The sequence below is a fragment of the Homarus americanus genome, unplaced genomic scaffold (genome assembly GCF_018991925.1).
Source record: "Homarus americanus isolate GMGI-L3 unplaced genomic scaffold, GMGI_Hamer_2.0 scaffold43895, whole genome shotgun sequence".
NCBI lineage: Eukaryota > Metazoa > Arthropoda > Malacostraca > Decapoda > Nephropidae > Homarus > Homarus americanus.
Window position 1 is genome coordinate 1685017 of NW_024738072.1, and position 20187 is coordinate 1705203.

The 20187-nt window shown below is 37.7% G+C and overlaps 2 protein-coding genes across 2 annotated transcripts; one reads left to right on the forward strand and one right to left on the reverse strand.

Annotated features, from left to right (window-relative positions):
• Positions 1 to 737: 737 nt before the first annotated feature.
• On the reverse strand, positions 738 to 10055 carry LOC121873704 (non-structural maintenance of chromosomes element 3 homolog). The gene is made up of 8 exons (XM_042377407.1): positions 9995 to 10055; positions 8374 to 8494; positions 7429 to 7554; positions 5954 to 6052; positions 5375 to 5549; positions 4060 to 4154; positions 3210 to 3341; positions 738 to 1168 (listed from the first exon to the last, which is right to left on the reverse strand). Exons 2-8 carry the CDS (start codon positions 8392 to 8394, stop codon positions 1049 to 1051), a joined length of 768 nt encoding a protein of 255 aa, XP_042233341.1. The 5' UTR covers positions 8395 to 8494; positions 9995 to 10055; the 3' UTR covers positions 738 to 1048.
• A 1402-nt stretch (positions 10056 to 11457) lies between these two features.
• On the forward strand, positions 11458 to 18335 carry LOC121873718 (epoxide hydrolase 3-like). Its single transcript, XM_042377421.1, has 8 exons — positions 11458 to 11613; positions 12209 to 12394; positions 12543 to 12673; positions 13305 to 13417; positions 14093 to 14261; positions 15446 to 15600; positions 16619 to 16757; positions 17700 to 18335. The coding sequence occupies exons 1-8, from the start codon at positions 11458 to 11460 to the stop codon at positions 17839 to 17841; spliced, it is 1191 nt and encodes a 396-aa protein (XP_042233355.1). The 3' UTR covers positions 17842 to 18335.
• Positions 18336 to 20187: the final 1852 nt, after the last annotated feature.

The window sequence follows — 20187 nt, forward strand, 5'->3', positions numbered from 1 at the left end:
TGTACAAATACACACACAAACAAACAAACCTACATGCATACAAACAAACCTACACACACACACACACAAACAAACCTACACACACACACACAAACAAACCTACACACAAACAAATCTACACACAAACAAACCTACACACACACAAACAAATGTAAGTCTATATAATTTCAGCCATCAGCTGCAACTCTATTAATAAACCGTTTATTATTATTATTTTATTACACACAAACGTACACACACAAACAAATGTACACACACACAAACAAACGTACACACACACACAAACAAACGTACACACACACAAACAAACCTACACACACACAAATAAATCTACACACATACACAAACAAATCTAGACACACACAAACAAACGTACACACACAAAATCGCCATGAACAAGAAGCAACTCACCACCACAATAGTTTTCTTCATAACCACACAGCTGCAGGTGCACACCCCCACCCACCCTCTTCGTACACCTGACACCTGAGAACAAAATATGCTGATTCACAATAGGGAAAGTGGTTCACCTGTAGACACACACACACACACACACGTTACCTAATGCGGGTGTACACATCTGTTATCTCAAGTAGACAAGACACCTGTTGAATTAAAGGTGCACATGTTATCTAAGGTATACACACACACCTGCTGTTATCTTGGGTAGTTGGGTATGTACACCTGTGGTTATCTTAGATCCATACAGTACACTAAAGGTTTATCAAAGACATTCAAATTTTCATTTAACTTTATTTCACAAGATGAATCAAAATATATAGTCAATATTTTTCTACCACAAGATACAAATATAATACTGTAATACTCTAAATGTAATTACAGCAATTTGAAATACTGTATACAATAAAATGTGTAATATATTGTACAGTACAGTAATTATAATAAGTCCACTGTAGTGAGAGAGAGAGTGTGTGTGTGTGTTGCTTTTCTTTCTGGTTACCTTGTACTAATCATAACCACCATCATCATCATCACCAATCCACACTTGCCAAAAGATGGGGGGAAAGGAAAATCCCTGTGATGTGAATTATTTCTCGATACGTAATCTTCTGGGTTGAGGCTCTGTGTTTTCGGGTGCTCCCTTTTCCTTCTGAACGATCTTCCACTGTGACATCCATCTCTCAGGTCGCATGTGATTTCCATATACCTGACCAGGTGGGAAGGGGGGGGGGGAGAGGGGGGGAAATTAGTACCAATATATAGTCATTTACAAATCCAAATAGTACAGTGATGGATGTCAACAATTACAGTGGATGATGCTAATAATTACATCAAAGAATGTTCAATAAATAAATAATCCTAAAAATTACATCTATAATAATCTTAATAATCATTTTATAATCTTAATATTACAATTTTTTTTATTAATTACATAAAATAAGGTAAATAATTACTGTACAGTGAAGAATGTTAATAATTACAGTGAAGAATGTTATTAATTACAGTGAAAAAATGTTAATAATTACAGTGAAGAATGTTTATAATTACAGTGAAGAATGTAATACAGGTTGAAAACCTCTTTCCGAAATCCTTGGGGCTTTGGGTGTTTCGAATTTCAGCAATAATCACTAACTAACCTCACCTAAAGGTACTACCGCCTGGGAAGATATTGGAAGCATAATGTGTTGTCTATGGTAGATCTTGCTGCCACATGGCATCACGAAAATTGTGACCAAGTCCCAGGTTGCTGATCTGACTTTCTGTCTCATTTACACACAATTGCAGGGTCTCAATTGTTTCTCTTACTATTGACAACACAACATACAAATATTGCTCCTCACTTTTGATTTTTTTTTCATTTTGTATTTATTTGTGGTTCTTTATTATTATTGTTATTATTATTATTATTACATTTTCGCCCCCCAGGACCCAATGTGGGTCAGTGACCTGTGCCTGGGTGGGCTAATTCCCGTAAAAAAAAAAATTACAGCATCGGACCCAGCGAGAGTAAAGCTGCCTCATCCCAAACTACACCTGCTGTAGATCTTCAACACAACACAAAAGTGGGACCTAGAAATGTCACACGGTACTTAATCGCATTATATCTGGAGTCTACTGTAGCCTAATCAACCCAGTGTCTATCTCCCTCGAAGTATTTGGCCGAGATCACTTTCAGTTTATGATCAAGAGCATTTCATGTGATAGGACAGTTATTATTTAGTTTTATACAGATAACATTTAAATCTCAAGATATATAAGTATACCGGTACATGTCAGCACTGTGTGTTTCAAGATATGTTTAGTAGACTGTCCTTAAAACAGCCACACAAAAAAAAAACTTGATAAATTAATGTAGAGATGGAAAATACTAAAAAAAAAAAAAAAAGATGGCTAAAATAAGACTACAAATGGATGCTGCCTAATTCCACCTACCTGCCACAGTCTGCACGACTATCTTTAACAGCTACGCATTGTCTAAAGTGAACACCTACAGATCTTTAATCTTTACTTATGCCTCACTGAAGTAACGGCCTCACCACCGAGATAATATAATGTTTGTTATGATGTTCTTATCATTCTGGTGCAGTGAAATGGAATATAATTACTAGAGAATCTTCGGTGTTCTTCAGGCATTTTTGGATGGGCGAGTGTCTGGTAACTCTACGTACCATTGTATTACGAGCTCCAGTGACAAGGCAATACAGTACAGTCATCAGAAGAATAATTCCCTTTAGACACAAGTGTGAATCCTAGAATACAACATGAGCAACTTACAATAAAGGAAATGATTCATCCCATGACCTTAAACATGATTGAATACAGACTCAGATGTCACACCAAAACACAAACTCTGCCAATACTCTTTAAACCCTTCTCTACGGGGATGCCACTTTTAATGTTTTATTTGGCTAATGCTAGATGATTTTATTCAACACAGAGGGGAGCCCATACACGAGAAGTTAATGCCTAAGACCAAATGCCAATGATGACTTTGTTCAGTCACCCACAAAAGTCCTGTTGCCTCTCCTCCTGTAAACACAAACCCTGACTCGTGAATCTGAAGCATTTATGGACAGAATAATGCATTAGTCTACTGCTTCGGGTTCACGAATCTGAATCTCGTGGTTCATGAAGCAGCAGGAGAGGCGGAGGACTTTTCTGGGTGACTATATCATGATATGTTATCCTTGTAAAAACCCAGAGTCAAAATCATAACTTCGTCCAGCAGTCCACATGAGATGACTAACCTTACAGACCAACTCCAGTATATCTCTCTTGGACAGCTCCAGGTGGGCTCTCTCACCCCAGCGGTACTCTCGGGTGGGAGGGTCAGTCGTTGTGTCGCTGGTTATTTCTAAGTACTTCTGTTTGGTAAATTCCTGTTATGAGAGAGAGAGAGATTAATGTACAGTATAATGTTCCACTGCCTGAATATTATCACCGCCCCCCTCCCCACCCCACAAATCACTTAACATTAAAATTCACTATACATCATTATGTTAACCTAACCCAAACTAACCTAACCTAATACAAAATAAACTAACCTAACCTCACTTAACCTAACATAACCAAACTAATACTAACCTAACAATATAAACTAACCTTACCTAACTCAACCTAATGCCACTTCAAACAAACCTACCCTTAAGCAACAAAACACGTGCCACTCTTCCAGGTAGCATTAAGGTGTTAAATCATCAGGTGAAATAAGACAGGAGGGGCTAATCAACAGGTGACCCCAACTACCTACTTGCATTAGTTTCACTCCTAAAGCCCAGAACTACAACAACAAACGCAGAGTAGCCACATCTCACAAAATGCGCCAGCCGCTCTACCAGGCATAAGTGCAGTTGGTGAGTTGTCTGGTTTTCTTGGACTATTCCTTGACACTGGGTCATGCAGCTTGTTAACTTAGGGTGTGGTTGTTGTGTTGGCGACAGCTTCTAAGCACTAAGCGTATTGATTAGGTAAGATTTCAGGATTGAGGAGAGGCAAATATAAATGTATTGACTAACCAGATATGTATAGCTAAACACCTGTACAGTACTGTACTGTATATGTATAGTTAAAGAACACCTGTACTGTATACGGTCTCACCTGATGTATGAGCTTTGCTACGTTGCCTAATTCTGGATGGGGATTCTTGGATAATATGTCGACATCCAGTTTTTTAAGGTATTGTATGAAGTGTTCTGGAAATAACAATCTATAGCAGCAGATAATATGACAAATATGTAATAGTAGAATTTATTAAAAGATCATTATAAATATGTAACAAGTCAGACCAATATACTGTATATGTACCAAAATGGGTAGTACTGTAGTAGAATTTATTACAAGATCATTATAATTCTGCAGCACATCAGACTTAAACTAATGAAGGTGTGTTTTGACTGACCACCACATGTTCTCAACCTCACCAGTGAGAGGTAGGGAAAACCGTCAGCAAGTTTTGTCTAATCATGTGAGCTGCATCATAACGGAACAAGATGGAAGGAACCCCAACGCCCCAAAGAAAATATATTAGTTACTTCAAAAGTCAACAGGTACAGTATGTTGGAATGAACCTTGAACTCTCCATCTTCATTTTGAACCCAGTCATTAAATTAGGGGAAAAACATTATTTCTTTCACGATTTCATCACATTTAAATGACGCAAGGGATTCCAGGGTTCACACAAACTAACAATACAGTACACCCATCCACTGGCACACAACAATCTATGTAGTACAGTACAGTATGTATATATAGTACCTGACAATTCCCCATGATTTTCAAGTTTTGGTTAAGTCACTGTATGTAGGTTGTACATATATGGATGATTTCCTAGGAAGTACAATTAAGTATTGATTTATCACCATTGATGACTAACATTCAACCATCAGCCTCCTATACACTTCCATTTTATGATATTTCTAAACCAAACCTCTGGATATTTTGCCAAAGACATGATAGAATTACATGATAGTTCTGCCAAGAGAGACAGGGTCACAGGGTTTGGTTTTTTATTGTGTAAATTTTGAGGAAAGTGTCAAACAGTATTGGTGATTTGCATACATTCACTCAGCACACTCCTTAAACCTGATGTAAAGTTTAAAATACATTGAAGGATTATATATGAAAATACATACAACAATTATGCAACATATTCATACTGTACAACCCAATACAGACTTCAGCATACACTATAGGACTGGTCTAAACAGGATTCTCCCACTTATTTAACAAAAAATAATTAAACTCTTGCTGAAGACTAATAGAAATATAAGCCACACATCTTACTATTATGAACACTATCTTACCATCACAATACATCTTAATAATTCCATCTATTAAAACCAGCAGATGGAGTGTAGTACATTACCGTAAATTGGAAAAAATAATAAAAATAAAAATGGAGGACCTCACTCACTCTCCTGCATCAGTTCTCCGGTCATAAATATCCCCGCCAGTATAGCCGTGAGGAGACCCGTCTTGGCGGTGTCGCTGATCTTGGAGGTGTTGTCGTGGTCCGAGTGGTTCGTGCCGATGTTGTTGATCAAGATGTAGTTGGACTTTTCTAATTCTACCACTTTGTACGCGTAAACCTGCACAAGTGAATTATATGTTCTTGTTTTATTTTTACTTTGTTGGTGTTGAATATATTCTAGTTAATAATATAACAACAGTATTGTTTTATTTAAATTGAAGACAGTGACCATTACCAACCTTTCGTATATAACCTGGATAAAGATAATAATAATAATAATAATAATAATAATAATAATAATAATAATAATAATAATCATTCAAGTTTACAAATTGGATTGGCCTGTGTATAGACTATGCAAGTATAAAGTTCAGCATGTGTAGAGACAATACAGGTACCGTACATGGTATACTTAGACCGTGGAAGTACAGTATACGAGCACAAGCATACAACAATAATAAACAGTAAGACAATATGACCAAGGATGGCAGACAAAGCCGTCAGATGGTAAGTAAATCATACCTGTTCCATGATGTTATTCACTTCAGCCATAATTTTAGGTAAGTGGCGGGCATTTTCCTTCGGGATTAATTTCTTGATGTCTGCTCTCTTGGCTGGTATCTGAAACACACAGGAAAAATGTGATAATTTGTTGTTGATCAAATAAAATACTGCGAGTACGGTACAGTAAGGTAATACTCATTAAACAGTGTAATTAACATAAATACATATATATACTGTATATATATATATATATATATATATATATATATATATATATATATATATATATATATATATATATATATATATATATATATATATATATATATATATATATATATATATATATATATATATATATATAAACTTTTGAGACATCTTACTCAGTTTCTGAAGTTGAATTTCCATTTTCCATTTATCAAGATTTATCTTATCCACGTTTTCATTGTGGATTTACATGATATATATATATATATATATATATATATATATATATATATATATATATATATATATATATATATATATATATATATATATATATATATATATATATATATATATATATATATATATATATATATATATATATATACAGGTTGACAATCGCTTATTCGAAATCCTTAGGGCCAGAGGCATTTCGGAATTCGGAATTTTTCGGTTTACAGAATGGTTAGTTTTTTTTTTTGTGTGTATTAGCCCACCTGGGCACAAGTCACTGACCCACATTTGGGCCTGGGGGGCGAAAATATAATAACAATAATAATAATAATTATAATAATAATAATAATAATAATAATAATAAAAATAATAATAATTCTTAGGTCTAGGTCGTGTTTCTCACTTTTTTATCTTTTTTTCATTCTTGTACTGTATTTCTTAATTATTATTATTTTTTAATTACAGTATTATTGTTATTATTATTAATTTTATTATTATTATCATTATTATTTTATTTGGGTGTATTTTGTATTAAATTTTTTATTTACTATGAATAATAATTATTATAATTATTATTACTATTACATTTTCGCCCCCCAGGCCCCGATGGGCTAATCCCTGTTAAAAAAAAAACTTTCGGTTTTCAGAGCTTTTCGGAATTTCGGATAAAGGGTTGTCAACCTGTTTATATACTGTATATACAATGAAAACTGAAATATATATACAGTATCAGACACAAGTAGTAAGTACAGTATTGAGATTCTCTTTACAACAAGTCACAACCATCACAAAATCATCACAACCAATTGTAAACTCTTGGAACAATTTGCCAGAGTGTGTTGTGACGGCACTGAGTGTGGGCTCATCCAAGACCAGACTTGATGAACACTGGAGCAGGTACAGATATATTCAGGAGCCGGTTCATGCCCAGTACTTGCCAACAGTGCGTAACAGAGACGTGACCGACTGTCCAAGCGGCTAACGAGCTGATCAGTGGTAAAGAGGATAAAAGCAAAAGAAGTAAAAAGTAAAAGTCATCATACTGCACTAACCTTTTTGCATTCTGCCACCAAGAGATAGTTGCAGACAAGACCAGCAAGCTTGGTTTGGGTCTCAGAGCTGATTTCTGTGTCCCTCTGACTCTGAGAGCTGGTATTACAATCGTCATCGCTGGCTTCCTGTGAGACAAACTTTATATGTAAAAAAATAAACTACCATAATATATACAGTACCTGCACTGTACCTGAAAGCTGACTTCATCTAGTACATGGATACAGTTCATCAGGTTTCCCACTGGACTCGACTCACCCTCTACTAATAACAATAAAAACGTGAAGGAACATCAGTGTCTTCGGTGGCCCCCTCCAGCACTCCCCTGCCCTCCTCTGTACCCTTCCACAACTTGACACACAGGTATCCCATCTATGAACACACTACTGTACTCGAGATACCATATTACACACTATACAGTACAACATAGAATATTTCACATAATATATAAATCCCCACTTAGTGACAACCCCTTACAGTAGTGCCAAGCTGGGGTGCCACACTTAACATTACACTAGGCACTATAGGTGGACAGACCTCTGCTCCCTCTGGTTGGCACTTGAGGACTTATTTTAAAACGGCAGATTGATTCTTAATGTCACAGATGGCCGTCACAGCTGGCATGAGGTGTGTGTACAAGATTGGCAGACATGGTAGATTACCTGTAGATTAGCTCCCCAGCATAATTCACCTCAAGATTAGCCCCAGCATAATTCACCTGAAGATTAGCCCCAGCATAATTCACCTGAAGATTAGCCCCAGCATAATTCACCTCAAGATTAGCCCCAGCATAATTCACCTGAAGATTAGCCCCAGCATAATTCACCTCAAGATTAGCCCCAGCATAATTCACCTCAAGATTAGCCCCAGCATAATTCACCAAATGAATAGCCATTGTCCTGATATCTGGGGGCATTAGGTTAGGGAAGGTTAAGCAAGATATTCACCTCAACACGAAGTCGCGGCATGGTGACGTGTGTGGCGCTGTGCTGTACAAGGTGTGTTTTTTGTCACTGTATTTATGTTCTTCGGCCTTACATCCAAGAGTCTACCCAGGCTGAAGGTTGTCTGAAAAAATAAAAACACATCAACATCTGTAATGTTCTTGGTGATAATTCATTAATAAAAAAAATTCTAAAATCTGGAGTTATAGTTAATATTTTTATTTTACCAACGGAAGAAATATTAAATAAATAGAATCTGTATTATCTGACATCTGGTTCTTATTTACAGTACAGTGTATGGGAGGCCGAGTGCTCTTGTTAACCAGTAACTCGAGGAATTTTTTTTCGATATAAGAGAAAATTATGTTCTCATACTTCATGATTTTCCGTCCCAAACACAACTTCAGGCCCGGACGCTGTATTCACTGTTTACGTCCGAGATGTTTCGGTTGATCCCCAGCAATGCTTCTAAAAACTTAAGAATTATTCCTACATTATGACTTCCCTGATAAGATGAACCGACCTAGTTTACCTAATCCAGGTTATGTTGTGTACTTTATACTTTATCCTTTTTACCACAAATCAGCTCATTAGACATTTGGGCAGTCGGTCACATCTCTGTCATGTACTGGCACCAGAATGTATCTGTACCTGCTCTAGTGTTGGTCAAGTCTGGCCTTGAATAAGCTCACACTCGACTGAGTAATGTTCTCTCATTAGGTTAGGTGAAACTAGTGATACCTTTGTAGACTGCACGCTATAGTAACGGCAAATATTTATTTTCCAGTACAGTACAGCACAAAAAAATAAAACTCAAATTATCACCGAATAATAAATTCCACAACAATGTAAGGTAAAATTATTGTTTCAGTCACCTAACCTAACCTAGCCTGGGTCCACTGGCTTGTGAGTCGAGCATGCTGACCATTACACCACAGGTCACCATAACACTATGTATACGGTACCTATACTGTACTATCAAAACACTAGTTGGATCAGTAATCTGTATGATGAATATAATGAATAAAATATCACAATATGCATCAAAATTAAACATAAACGTATTTTTTAAGACAGTGGCTATTTTTCCGTGACCGGCTAAGTTCCTACTGCTATTTTACCGTGAGTTCATTACCGGCAAATAATGCAAGAACTATATTTGACCGTGACTCTGGTGGCATTTGATATCTATTTCGCTGCCAGTCAATCGTTGTGTAGCTAGAAATATATCCAGCCATATTTCTGATGTACATGGAAACTTATCATTATAAAAGAGGCGACATTTACTAGAACCTAACCTAACCAAAGAAACATACCTAACCTTACCTAACTTCCTAGTCGGGGGGTTATCATATTAAACAGAACGCACTCACGGTTAAATAGGGGTTAATAGGAACTTAACCGGTCACGGCAAAATATCCACTGAGTAGTTTTAATAGATGACCTGCTACCCCAAACCTGACAACTGTGATGGAACTACCTATAATTCACTAACCAAACAGTTAAATTGGTTAATACACAACAAGTACACAACAATAACTATAGAATCAATATATAATTTAATTCTGTTCTTTAATAACAGTAATTAACACTAAGGTTTTAAAAAGAAGGTCCAATGACTCACCCTGCCTCTCTCCCTCCCTCTACCGCCAGATTAACAGACCAACCACGAGCAGAAATACAACACCATTAATTCTTATAATATTAAAGTTAATTTTGATATATAAAGTCTAGGTTTTATTAATTTTTATAAACGATTAGATGAATATATAAATTACTGTTCACATTTCTGGTATATTTGTTTTATACATAATGTTTATAAATAAGGTTTATGTTTTATTTGACTTTACTTTGCATGAATAGTTAGTTTTTAATTTCCTTTATTGTAATCTACTCCATCAGTATAGTAACAACCTTATCTTTAATATCGGTAATCAAACGGCATGATCATATAGTATTACTGGCAAACACTTAATAATCTTGAAAAAATAGCTAAAATATACAGTTTAGCTAAAGTGGTAATAAACATTCTGGATATGTAAGGATAAGACCAGTGAATGGCAGAGTCTCCAGAGAGATAAGTATGGAGGAATTTGTGAACAACAGTATAGAGGTAACTAAGGACTTTCAATTTCAATATAGAGCAACCATGATTTACTTTACATCATATTGACAAGTATTAAGTAAAATGCCTGCATCACCATGCCACAGAAAATACTCATATACTTTGTGAACTGTTATCATCACGTGAGAATAATACATGGGTATACATATTATGGGTATACAGTAGGGATCAAACGTGTCAAGGGACAGCAGTGTTTTTTTTATTTTGTGTGTAAGGTCTGCCAAACGGAAACGCTAATGGTTGTTCTTATATCTACTTTTTTTAGAAGGGGGATCATGGACATTTCCAGTTATCGCCGGTACAGTTAATGACATAAAATACGTAAATTCTTTCAGCTTGGAAATATAAGTATTGTATGCTGTGATAACTGAGTCATCATGATGGACAGTTTGTAGTGGGTTTCTCCCCTACAAACGCTGTTTGTCGCTGAGTAGCTGACCCCGCGAATTCCCCAGTGTATGCCTCGTGGTCTAGGTCAACCAGCGCCGCCTTACATGACGGAGGTCAACTACTAAGTCACGCTATTTAAGACCTGACCTCGTGGTGACCTCTCTTCTTCTAGCTAAAGCCGCAGCAAGCTACACCTCCTCCGCCTGCCTGGCGGACCTGGCTCCCGCCGGCGAGCAATGCGACCCACAAGCTGTCCTCCTCTGAGCATCCTCACCAACCAGCTCTCTCTACATCACGCTTGTAACCATGCTGCCTTCCCAGCACCAAGCTGCATTGTACGTGCAATACAACATGTATACAGAGAGCACATTGTGAGTTTCCCTTCTCCATCCCATCCTGAGTGTGAACCAACATCTCGTACCCCACAAGTTTAACACAAAACATTATTCTGTGTTGATGGATTTTCTTGATTTAATATAAAAGTTCCTTAATTCCAATATCATATCAATCATCACCTGAATATAATAATTTGTAAAATAAATGTATTTCTCATTGGTAATATAAATAAATATATGGCAACAGCAGTTGAAGGCTACATCGCCGGCCCGACCCCCACCCAAGCAGTGTTGCTGTCTTCCCACACTCGTCAGGGTGACAGTGTGATCTTGACGTTAACGGTGATTTGTGCAGATTCTCTTGTACATACTGAAATGGGTGATGTACGCAAGGTAAAGCTAACGTGTTTGAGTAATATTTTATTTAATCAAAGACTATACGTATATTTAACGGGTAGAAAATCGTCAGTTCGTCATTATGATCGTTTGAGGATGTATTCCACGGTTCATAATAGGATTATTTTTTATGTAGTGTATGGCAAATAATTTTGATTATGGTAAGTAGATTAGTTCGTCTATACAAACACATAATCCAAGTATTAGATGTACTGTACAGTGTTGATGTTTGAGGTAGAGAGTATGTCAAGCTGGCAGATACAGGTCCTAGGGTGCTGCTCTATTAGTCACACTCAGGTGATTCTAGTGTTGACGAAAACTAATGTCTGACACATAAACGCCCTTTAACACGACCCTGGTTTCCTAGCACATAACTTGACCTTGACTTTGTAGCGACGCTACAACTTACCTTAAGATAACTAGTTTGAATAAAGCAATCGTTTATTACGTCATAACAACCATTCTAAGCTGATGTGTTGTAATCCTAGACCACAAACGATAAGTGCTAACTACTCCTGTACAGTACTGACCTTTTGGTTAAATGTTTATAGTTTCAAGAAAATTACGTAGTGAACTGTATTCCTGTTTTCAGTATCTGGTGTTTGTGTTCGTGTGGGGGATGTCTCTGGCCACGTCACTAATGGTGGTGCCTTGGTTACTGTGGCTACGCTGGAAGGTGGGCAAAGAGGTGTTCTCCGTCAAGCCTCGCCCCACCCCACCACCTGCCCTGAAGGACTCCAAATGGGGCTCACTGACACACACATACATGGACCTTAAGGTGCTTTACTAATGCCCACATAACATATTAAATAAAGATAATGCCATTACTTTTTTTACTCATCTTAAACCAAGACTACAGTACCGTGCTTAATATACTTATCGTCTGTACTGTACCATTAGTTAATAATACAGTACCTGTGTTTCAGACTCAAGGCGTCAAGTTACACTACGTGGAGGCAGGTGACCACAACAACCCTCTCATGGTCTTCTTGCATGGATTCCCAGAGTGTTGGTTTTCTTGGCGTCACCAGCTTAAATATTTTTCAGAGAACTATTGGTGAGTGTTGGCCCATAAGACTTTAAAAGTACATTATATTATTAGGAAATCATTATATCACAGTTGCTTATTTATAAACTTTGCATGTCATCAATTATTCACACTTGCAAGCTTGCTATGATTTTAACATACTGTACTTGATTAGCCACAATTCTGTTATTATTATATTTTAGAATGTATAAGAATCTGCTCCATAGAATAATATTGTTAGGAGGTATCAGCTTTGAGTAATTTCTGATAACTTGTTAAATCTGAATGGTGGGTGTACGGGGCAGTTAAAGGCAAGCCTAATTTTCTGTGGATTAGGCACGCCAGTTTGTTTCACCTGAGGATTAAATATACTAATAATAACCAAACCTAATTGTAGCCACCTAATTTAACCTCTGAAATAACCTAACATAATTTAACACATGTACTATATAGAAAATGCAGGTACAGTATACAGTTCACCATGTGTATAGACAGTGCAGGTATTCGTAGACTGTGGAGGTATACAATTTCCAATGTACTTTACCTTGATTGTGCAGGTACATACACAACAAGAGTAAACAGTAAGGCAGTATGACCAAGGTTAGCCTCCATGGTTAGGTTAGGTCAGGAACATGCACCTAACACCAGTGCTCTCTTGCAGGGTGGTGGCTGTGGACCTCCGTGGTTATGGTGATTCAGACAAGCCTTCAGGAACCTCCCAGTACAAGAAGGACCTCCTAGTTGCTGATCTCAAGCACTTCATCCAGGGCTTGGGTCAGTACATGTATAAAGACCATTTCAGGAGGTTTTATTATTAGGAAAGTTAAGAACCACATGAAAACACACTACCATCTCGACTTATTTCACCTAAAGATTAACCACCCTGATGCTAACCTACCCTAACCTTACTTAACTTTCCCTAACCTAACCAAATGTTAACCTACTGTAATCTAACTTACTGTAACCTACCCTAATGCTAACATATTCTAAGCTAACCTAATTTATCCTTAACTAACCTAAATTAACTTAACCTAATGATTAACCACCCTAATGGTATTTGGAGAGATGAGGTTAGGTTAGGTTAGGTGGGGTGTTAGCTGGGGTGGGGATTCTTCAGTTGATCCAAATATAATTATACTGTATATTTTATGTATAATACTTTACCTGGGTGTATCAGTATGTTCTTCATTAATTGGTCTTTTCAAGCATTCAATTTTTATTTACATTACAGACTGTGTGTGTGTGTGTGAGTGAGTATACTGGATGTGTGTGTGTGTGAGTGTTTATTGTATGTGAGTGTATATTATCTGAGTGTATATGCTTGAGAGTCATTATGCATGGGTAAAATGTACAATACAATACTGTACTTAGGGACCGCCAACAAGACTGTGTTAGTTTGTGTACAATATGACCGGTGCTGTTAATAACGGTGGTGGTGGTGGAACACAGGGAAGGAGCAGTGTACGCTGGTGGCACATGACTGGGGAGCGGCTCTGGCTTGGCATCTGGTGGCGTTGTACCCACACATGTTCAGTGCCCACATCTCCTGCAATGGACCTCACCCAAACTCCTTCGAGAAACGTATTAAGTCGTCGCTCAGTCAGCTTGCTAAGTCCTGGTCAGTGTGTATTGATTGCTGCCCATTTTTTTTCTGTTTTGTAATTATGACTTGACCCCTTGAGTATGATGACGTCACCCCATAAGAAGGGTACTCCAATGTGACCCTGCCTAACACCCTGTAGCTACTGTATTAGTAAGAATGGTAACAAGAGGATGTACACTACAGGACTAATATATAAGGTTTATGATAAATTATTTTGTATCCGTGTCTGTCTTGGTTTATTTTATTTTGGTTTTATTATTTTGATCTTTGTCGCCACTTATCGGCTTTCTTGCCGTTCTCTCTTATTTTATCAACCACGATACTAAACTGATCTTTGCCAAATTTAAATTACTGTAATCCCACTACAAGAGACGTTACAACACGGAGAAATGAGACCACTGTGTATTTTAACTGTAATCTACGTTCGAAATACAGTAAAGCAGCGATTTTCAAACAATGTGCTGCGGCACATTAGTGTGCCGCGAAGCATCCGTAGGTGTGCCGCTGGAGTTTAAAAAGCATTTGGATACGTTTTGATATTACTGGTACTTTTATGGAACGCATTAAACTCCTTTTTATCAATGATGCAATAAATAAGCAAATGTGTTGTTCATTAAAAGCCCAAATGGCATTCATTCATTTTCTTTTAAATGATCATATCTGTCCTTAAATACTGATGGTGTGCCTCGACCATTTTAGTGCCTGGCTTAATAAGGCTAATGCACTGTATCTCACATAGGTCTTAACAGGGCACTCTTGTCTACCTCTTGAAGATGTGTGGTGTGTGTGTGTCACTGCCAAGATCATGTGCCTGTGTACTGTATAGATGAGATGTGACGCTTTACAGTCCTTTGGTTTTATTATTTTTATATATTTGCTGTACTTTTTTCATTCACTAATCAGCTTACTAGTCATTTGGGCAGTTGGTCTGTACTCTGTTTAATTTGTTGTGAATTTTATTGTCCAGTTTTGGTACAGGTGGAAACTGGAGTACTGCACCTGGAGGAAAGTTGGAATGTTGGATAGTGTCACTCTGGTTAACACCCTTTTCACAGTAGTCAAACCCAGGACACAGTAGTGAGAGATGCTTGACATCATTGGGCAGCAAATACCAGTTGTAGTTTTATTATTAGACCCACACTACTTACCACTAAGCTGATGTTCTTGCTGTGTCCTAAGCTCACATCACTGGCCAACAGGTACATCTTCTTATTCCAAATGCCGTGGCTGCCGGAGCTGTTAATAAGAACGCAAGACCTGAAGGCTTTTGAGGACATGCTCAGGGGCAACAAGAAGGAATGTGTCATTACTGATGATGAAATTGAAGTCTACAAGTACTACTTCTCTCAGAAAGGTACTGTAGTTCTTTATTTTATCTTCATCACTGATCGGTCCGGTAGCCACTAAGGCAGTCGGTCAATTCTATTACACACTGTTGGCAAGTACTGGGCATGTACTGGCTCCTGAATGTATCTGAACCTGCTCCAGTGTTGGTTAAGTCTGGTCTTGAATGAACTCACACTTGGTGCCGTCACAACACTCTGGTAGGTTAAGTTGCTGTGTATGTAGTAAAAAATTATGTATTGGCTTCAGCTACAGTCATTTATAGCAAACTGATATTTTATGCTTTATGTATTTATTTTGGGTGTAGTGATGTTCATATACCGAGTATTCTATATACACACATGCATACATCCAGTACACAGACTTGACCAACACTGGAGCAGGTTCAATATGTTGAGAAGCCAGTACAGGCCCAGTACTTGCCAACAGTGCGTAACAGAGGCATGACTGACTGCCCAAGTGGATAATGAGCCGATCAGTGGTGAAGAGGATAGAAGATTTTATTTAAGGTTAATCAAAACACACACAGATATGCAGTTGTGAATTGTGAGGTGAAGAATATTCTTCTCAAATAGCAATTCGGTGTATTATTTCAAAGTTCACAGCAGCTTATTCAACTAGAAATGATGCGGTGGACTGAAACTGAACATTCCCCGATAGTTAACACAAGTTATATGGTCTTACTGAACCTTTGCTAATACAATATTTCAAGAAGTTTTCATTGACCCAGAGCGACCATGACATGAAAGTAGTGAGAGGGGTTGGTGCACAGCGTCATGGATCAGCATCAGTGATATTCTCGAGGTTTTTACTCGATATACCAGAGTGACCATTATGATGATTAGTGGTACTGGGAAATAGCAAAAGGATATTCTACCTGTCCTCTCATCTCTGTAAAAAAGAACAAAAAGAACAAAAACACATTGGTAATATTGAAATGTAATTAAGGAATGTGTGGTAATGATTCATTACAGTATAATACAGTACTCTCTCCTGACCATTGTTTCTTACCATTCATCCTCTTGCAGGAGCCTTGACGCCTCCCATCAACTATTACCGCAACATTGATTTTGGCAGTACCGGGAAGCCACTGCCCAGGGTTCTTGTGCCGACGTTAATAATTTGGGGCACCGGGGACGTAGCTCTTGACAAAGAATTGGCCGTAATGTAAGTCATCGTTCCTTGGTAGGATATCTCCATGGTGTGATAAGGCATATGTTTTACTTTTACTTTTATACTTTTATCCTCTTTGCCACTGATCAGTTCATTAGCCACTTAGGCAGTCAGTCATGTCTGTTACTCACTGTTGTTAAGTACCGGGCATGTACTGACTTCTGAATGTGTCTGTACCTGTGCCAGTAGAATAATCATCATCTTAGAATAGTTAAGTAATCGTTGTATATAGGGAGCATCATCATTCACAAGGTACAGTCCTAGTCTCTATGAAAAAGCCTCCGGGGAAGTTGCATTAACAGAATTACTTTGTCCCTCTTCACCACTGATTGCCCTGTTAGCTGGTTGGGATCAGGAAAGATAGTTATGCTTAATGTTCACAGATAGATTCTTTTAGAGTAATATTTATAATTTGATTTATAATAGTAATTTGTGGACATTAACTAGAATTATTAACTTGCACCAGGGAATACATATGGGAGATATTTTATTATATATTTTTTCAATGGCCTCCAACTTAATGCCTTACCTGTGCTACCATTTTATTACCTAATTATCCTAATAGTGTTCAAAAGTGACTACTGTTCACCAGCTAAGTTAATTAAGCTATAGATCTTTGCAGTATTCCTGGATTGTTGCCTCAGGGTCCATGTCTGTGACTTTTGTTGATTTAGGGACTCTGTGATCTTGTTCTTCTGTCCCTCGCTGTCACAGAGTTAGGTTAATTTAAGTTAGGTTAGATTTGTTTTGGGTAGATTAAGTCTGAGATTCATTACACATTAGCAGAATTTCTGACAGGATTTATATAAGATACTCGTACCCTATTGGCTGGTAAACTGACAACTGCTGGAGAAGAAAAGTTAGAGGAAAAATAACTAAAATATCGACCGAGAAAGATCATCATAACCAAATAATCACCCTGTTTATTTATCTCAGGGGGGTGGACGAGTGCGAGTCGGCCGAGGTGAAGTACGTGGAGGGAGCCAATCACTGGGTGCCGCAGGATGAACCAAGTGCCTTCAACACACTCGCCGAGCAGTACCTTAACTCTCCCCTCGCTGGCCAAAAGGTTCTGTGAGGCTTTCTCAACCACACAGGGCGGGGGGGGGGGGCGTGATTTAGGGACCTGAAATGGCTGTCTTTCCTGCCTAAGGTATTAAAGGTAATTGATGGAAGAAAATTAAATATTACAGTACGTAGATATGGTGAAACCTCCATATAAAGGTCCTCTCTCCATATAATCCGTTAGATGGGGGGTTTCACATCTAACGGACCCTCGATATAATGGACTTTCATCTGTATTTAGTTCGTTATATAGAGGTTTTGCTGTAATAGATTTTAAAAACCAAATAAATAAATTCCATAGGAACAAATATATTCAGTTTTATGCTTTCGTTGTGTGATGTTTATGGAATAGTTTTAAGTTTTTGTTCTTTACTTTTTGTGATAAAGTTGTGAGAAAGTGACTTAAGTTCTCCTCAGGTCTAAAGGTTTAACCCAAATGATGTGTTAACCATCTTGGACCACAACACTGTTGGTAATGTATCAAATAAAAACACCTTAGATATTTTACCATGTATTGTATTTCTTTTATTTCCTCTTAATCAAAAAGACTTGAATATCAAAATTGGTTTCCCACTCGGTTATCACTGGCTCCAAGACAGGTTTCGGTTTGCGGCCATAATGATGTACAGTAGCTAAAACAATTATCTGTGCGGGTGGAGGCCGTTATGCTCCTGTATTGTTTCCCACAAAGCATACACAGATAGTTGTTTTAGTTACTGTACATTCCAATAAAGTTCACAAAATTATTAAAAAATCTGAATATTGCTCTGGAAGTTTTATAGCAAATTAAATAAGTTTTTTTTTACTTGTAAATACTGTACTATAAAACAAGAGCAATATATATTGTTACAAAATATTGAGTCGCTTTGTAACTAGGCCTACCAACCATTCCGAGACGACACGGGTCATAGTGCTCATTCTGAAATCTGTCGCTCTCGGCCGTTCCAAAACACATAGTGGCAAGTGTATATGGTGTCTTATAGTCCATGCACTGTAGGGAAATTCACACCCTGTTCATTATGGTGCATGACCTATAGGACACCCTGTTCATTATGGTGCATGACCTATAGGACACCCTGTACAATGTACATCAATGGTGCATGATGCTTAAGGCGTGTAGCCAGTAATATGTAGTTATTTTGTAGTGATTACCATTTTCTCAGCATCTGGAAAATGAATTACAAATATACATTATCATTATATACCAGAGGATTACATTTACTTTATGTAGTAGAATTTCTCATCACTTAAAGATTGAAATGATCACCTGAAGAATCTCCACCCCAGCTTATTTCGCCTAAAGATTTACCACCCTAATGATAACCTAACCAAACTTAATATTATTTGGGGGGGGGGGGGTTTAGGTTAGCAAAGCACATATCCTTATATAGTAGCAAGGATGAGTGACTAAGACTACTGGAAGTGGTAGGTAATGTCTTAGAATTACCCTGGGAGAAGTCATTGGTACTAGGGGAATGTTACATGTACCCATCCCCCCCCCCCCCCAACATAGCACTGTACACGTAGGTTGAGTTGACACACAAGTATACTAGCTGTAACTGCCAATCAGGCGGTTAAAGGAATATTCAGACTCGTGACGTTGAACTCGAACATTATAATTCGTTCAAACCTGTTGAATACAATTCATTTTAGTATTTCAAATAAGTCCTACATAGGCAATCATACATAAATGTTGAATCCAATACATATTTACATAACAATCATAGCTATGTAATTAATCTAATGTTAACATGTACAATGAGTACTTAATTTGTCATATTTTTATGTAGTCAATGATAAACGATGCAATGGACACAGTCTACCTGTGTACACAATAAGTACAAGTTAAACTTATGTGTTGAAAGTCTTCAGGAGAAACAGGTTAGGTGTTGGCACTATGATGGGGATAGCTACAGTGAGGAAGCGGTGCCCGGCAGATGTCAGGCAGGTTATTCAAAATCGGTGCGTCAGGTATGTTATACGCAATCAAGATCTCATTACACCACCCAACACCTCAACCTACTCTGTGTGTATCATCTGCCTCCATCTCAACACTACATATATACTGTATACGGGCAGACGCCCAATAAACATGACATGACTTACAGCCTAACATAATGTTTATGTGTCTTCATACTCACTACCGCTTGCGGCAACACTAGCAGATACACACCCAGACATACATACATACACTCACCCAGACATACATACACTCACCCAGACACACACACCCAGACAGACACACACACCCAGACACACACCCAAACATACATACACTCACCCAGACACACACACACACACCCACCCAGGTACATACATACACCCACATCTCGCCATAAACAGTTTGCACATCCCACAC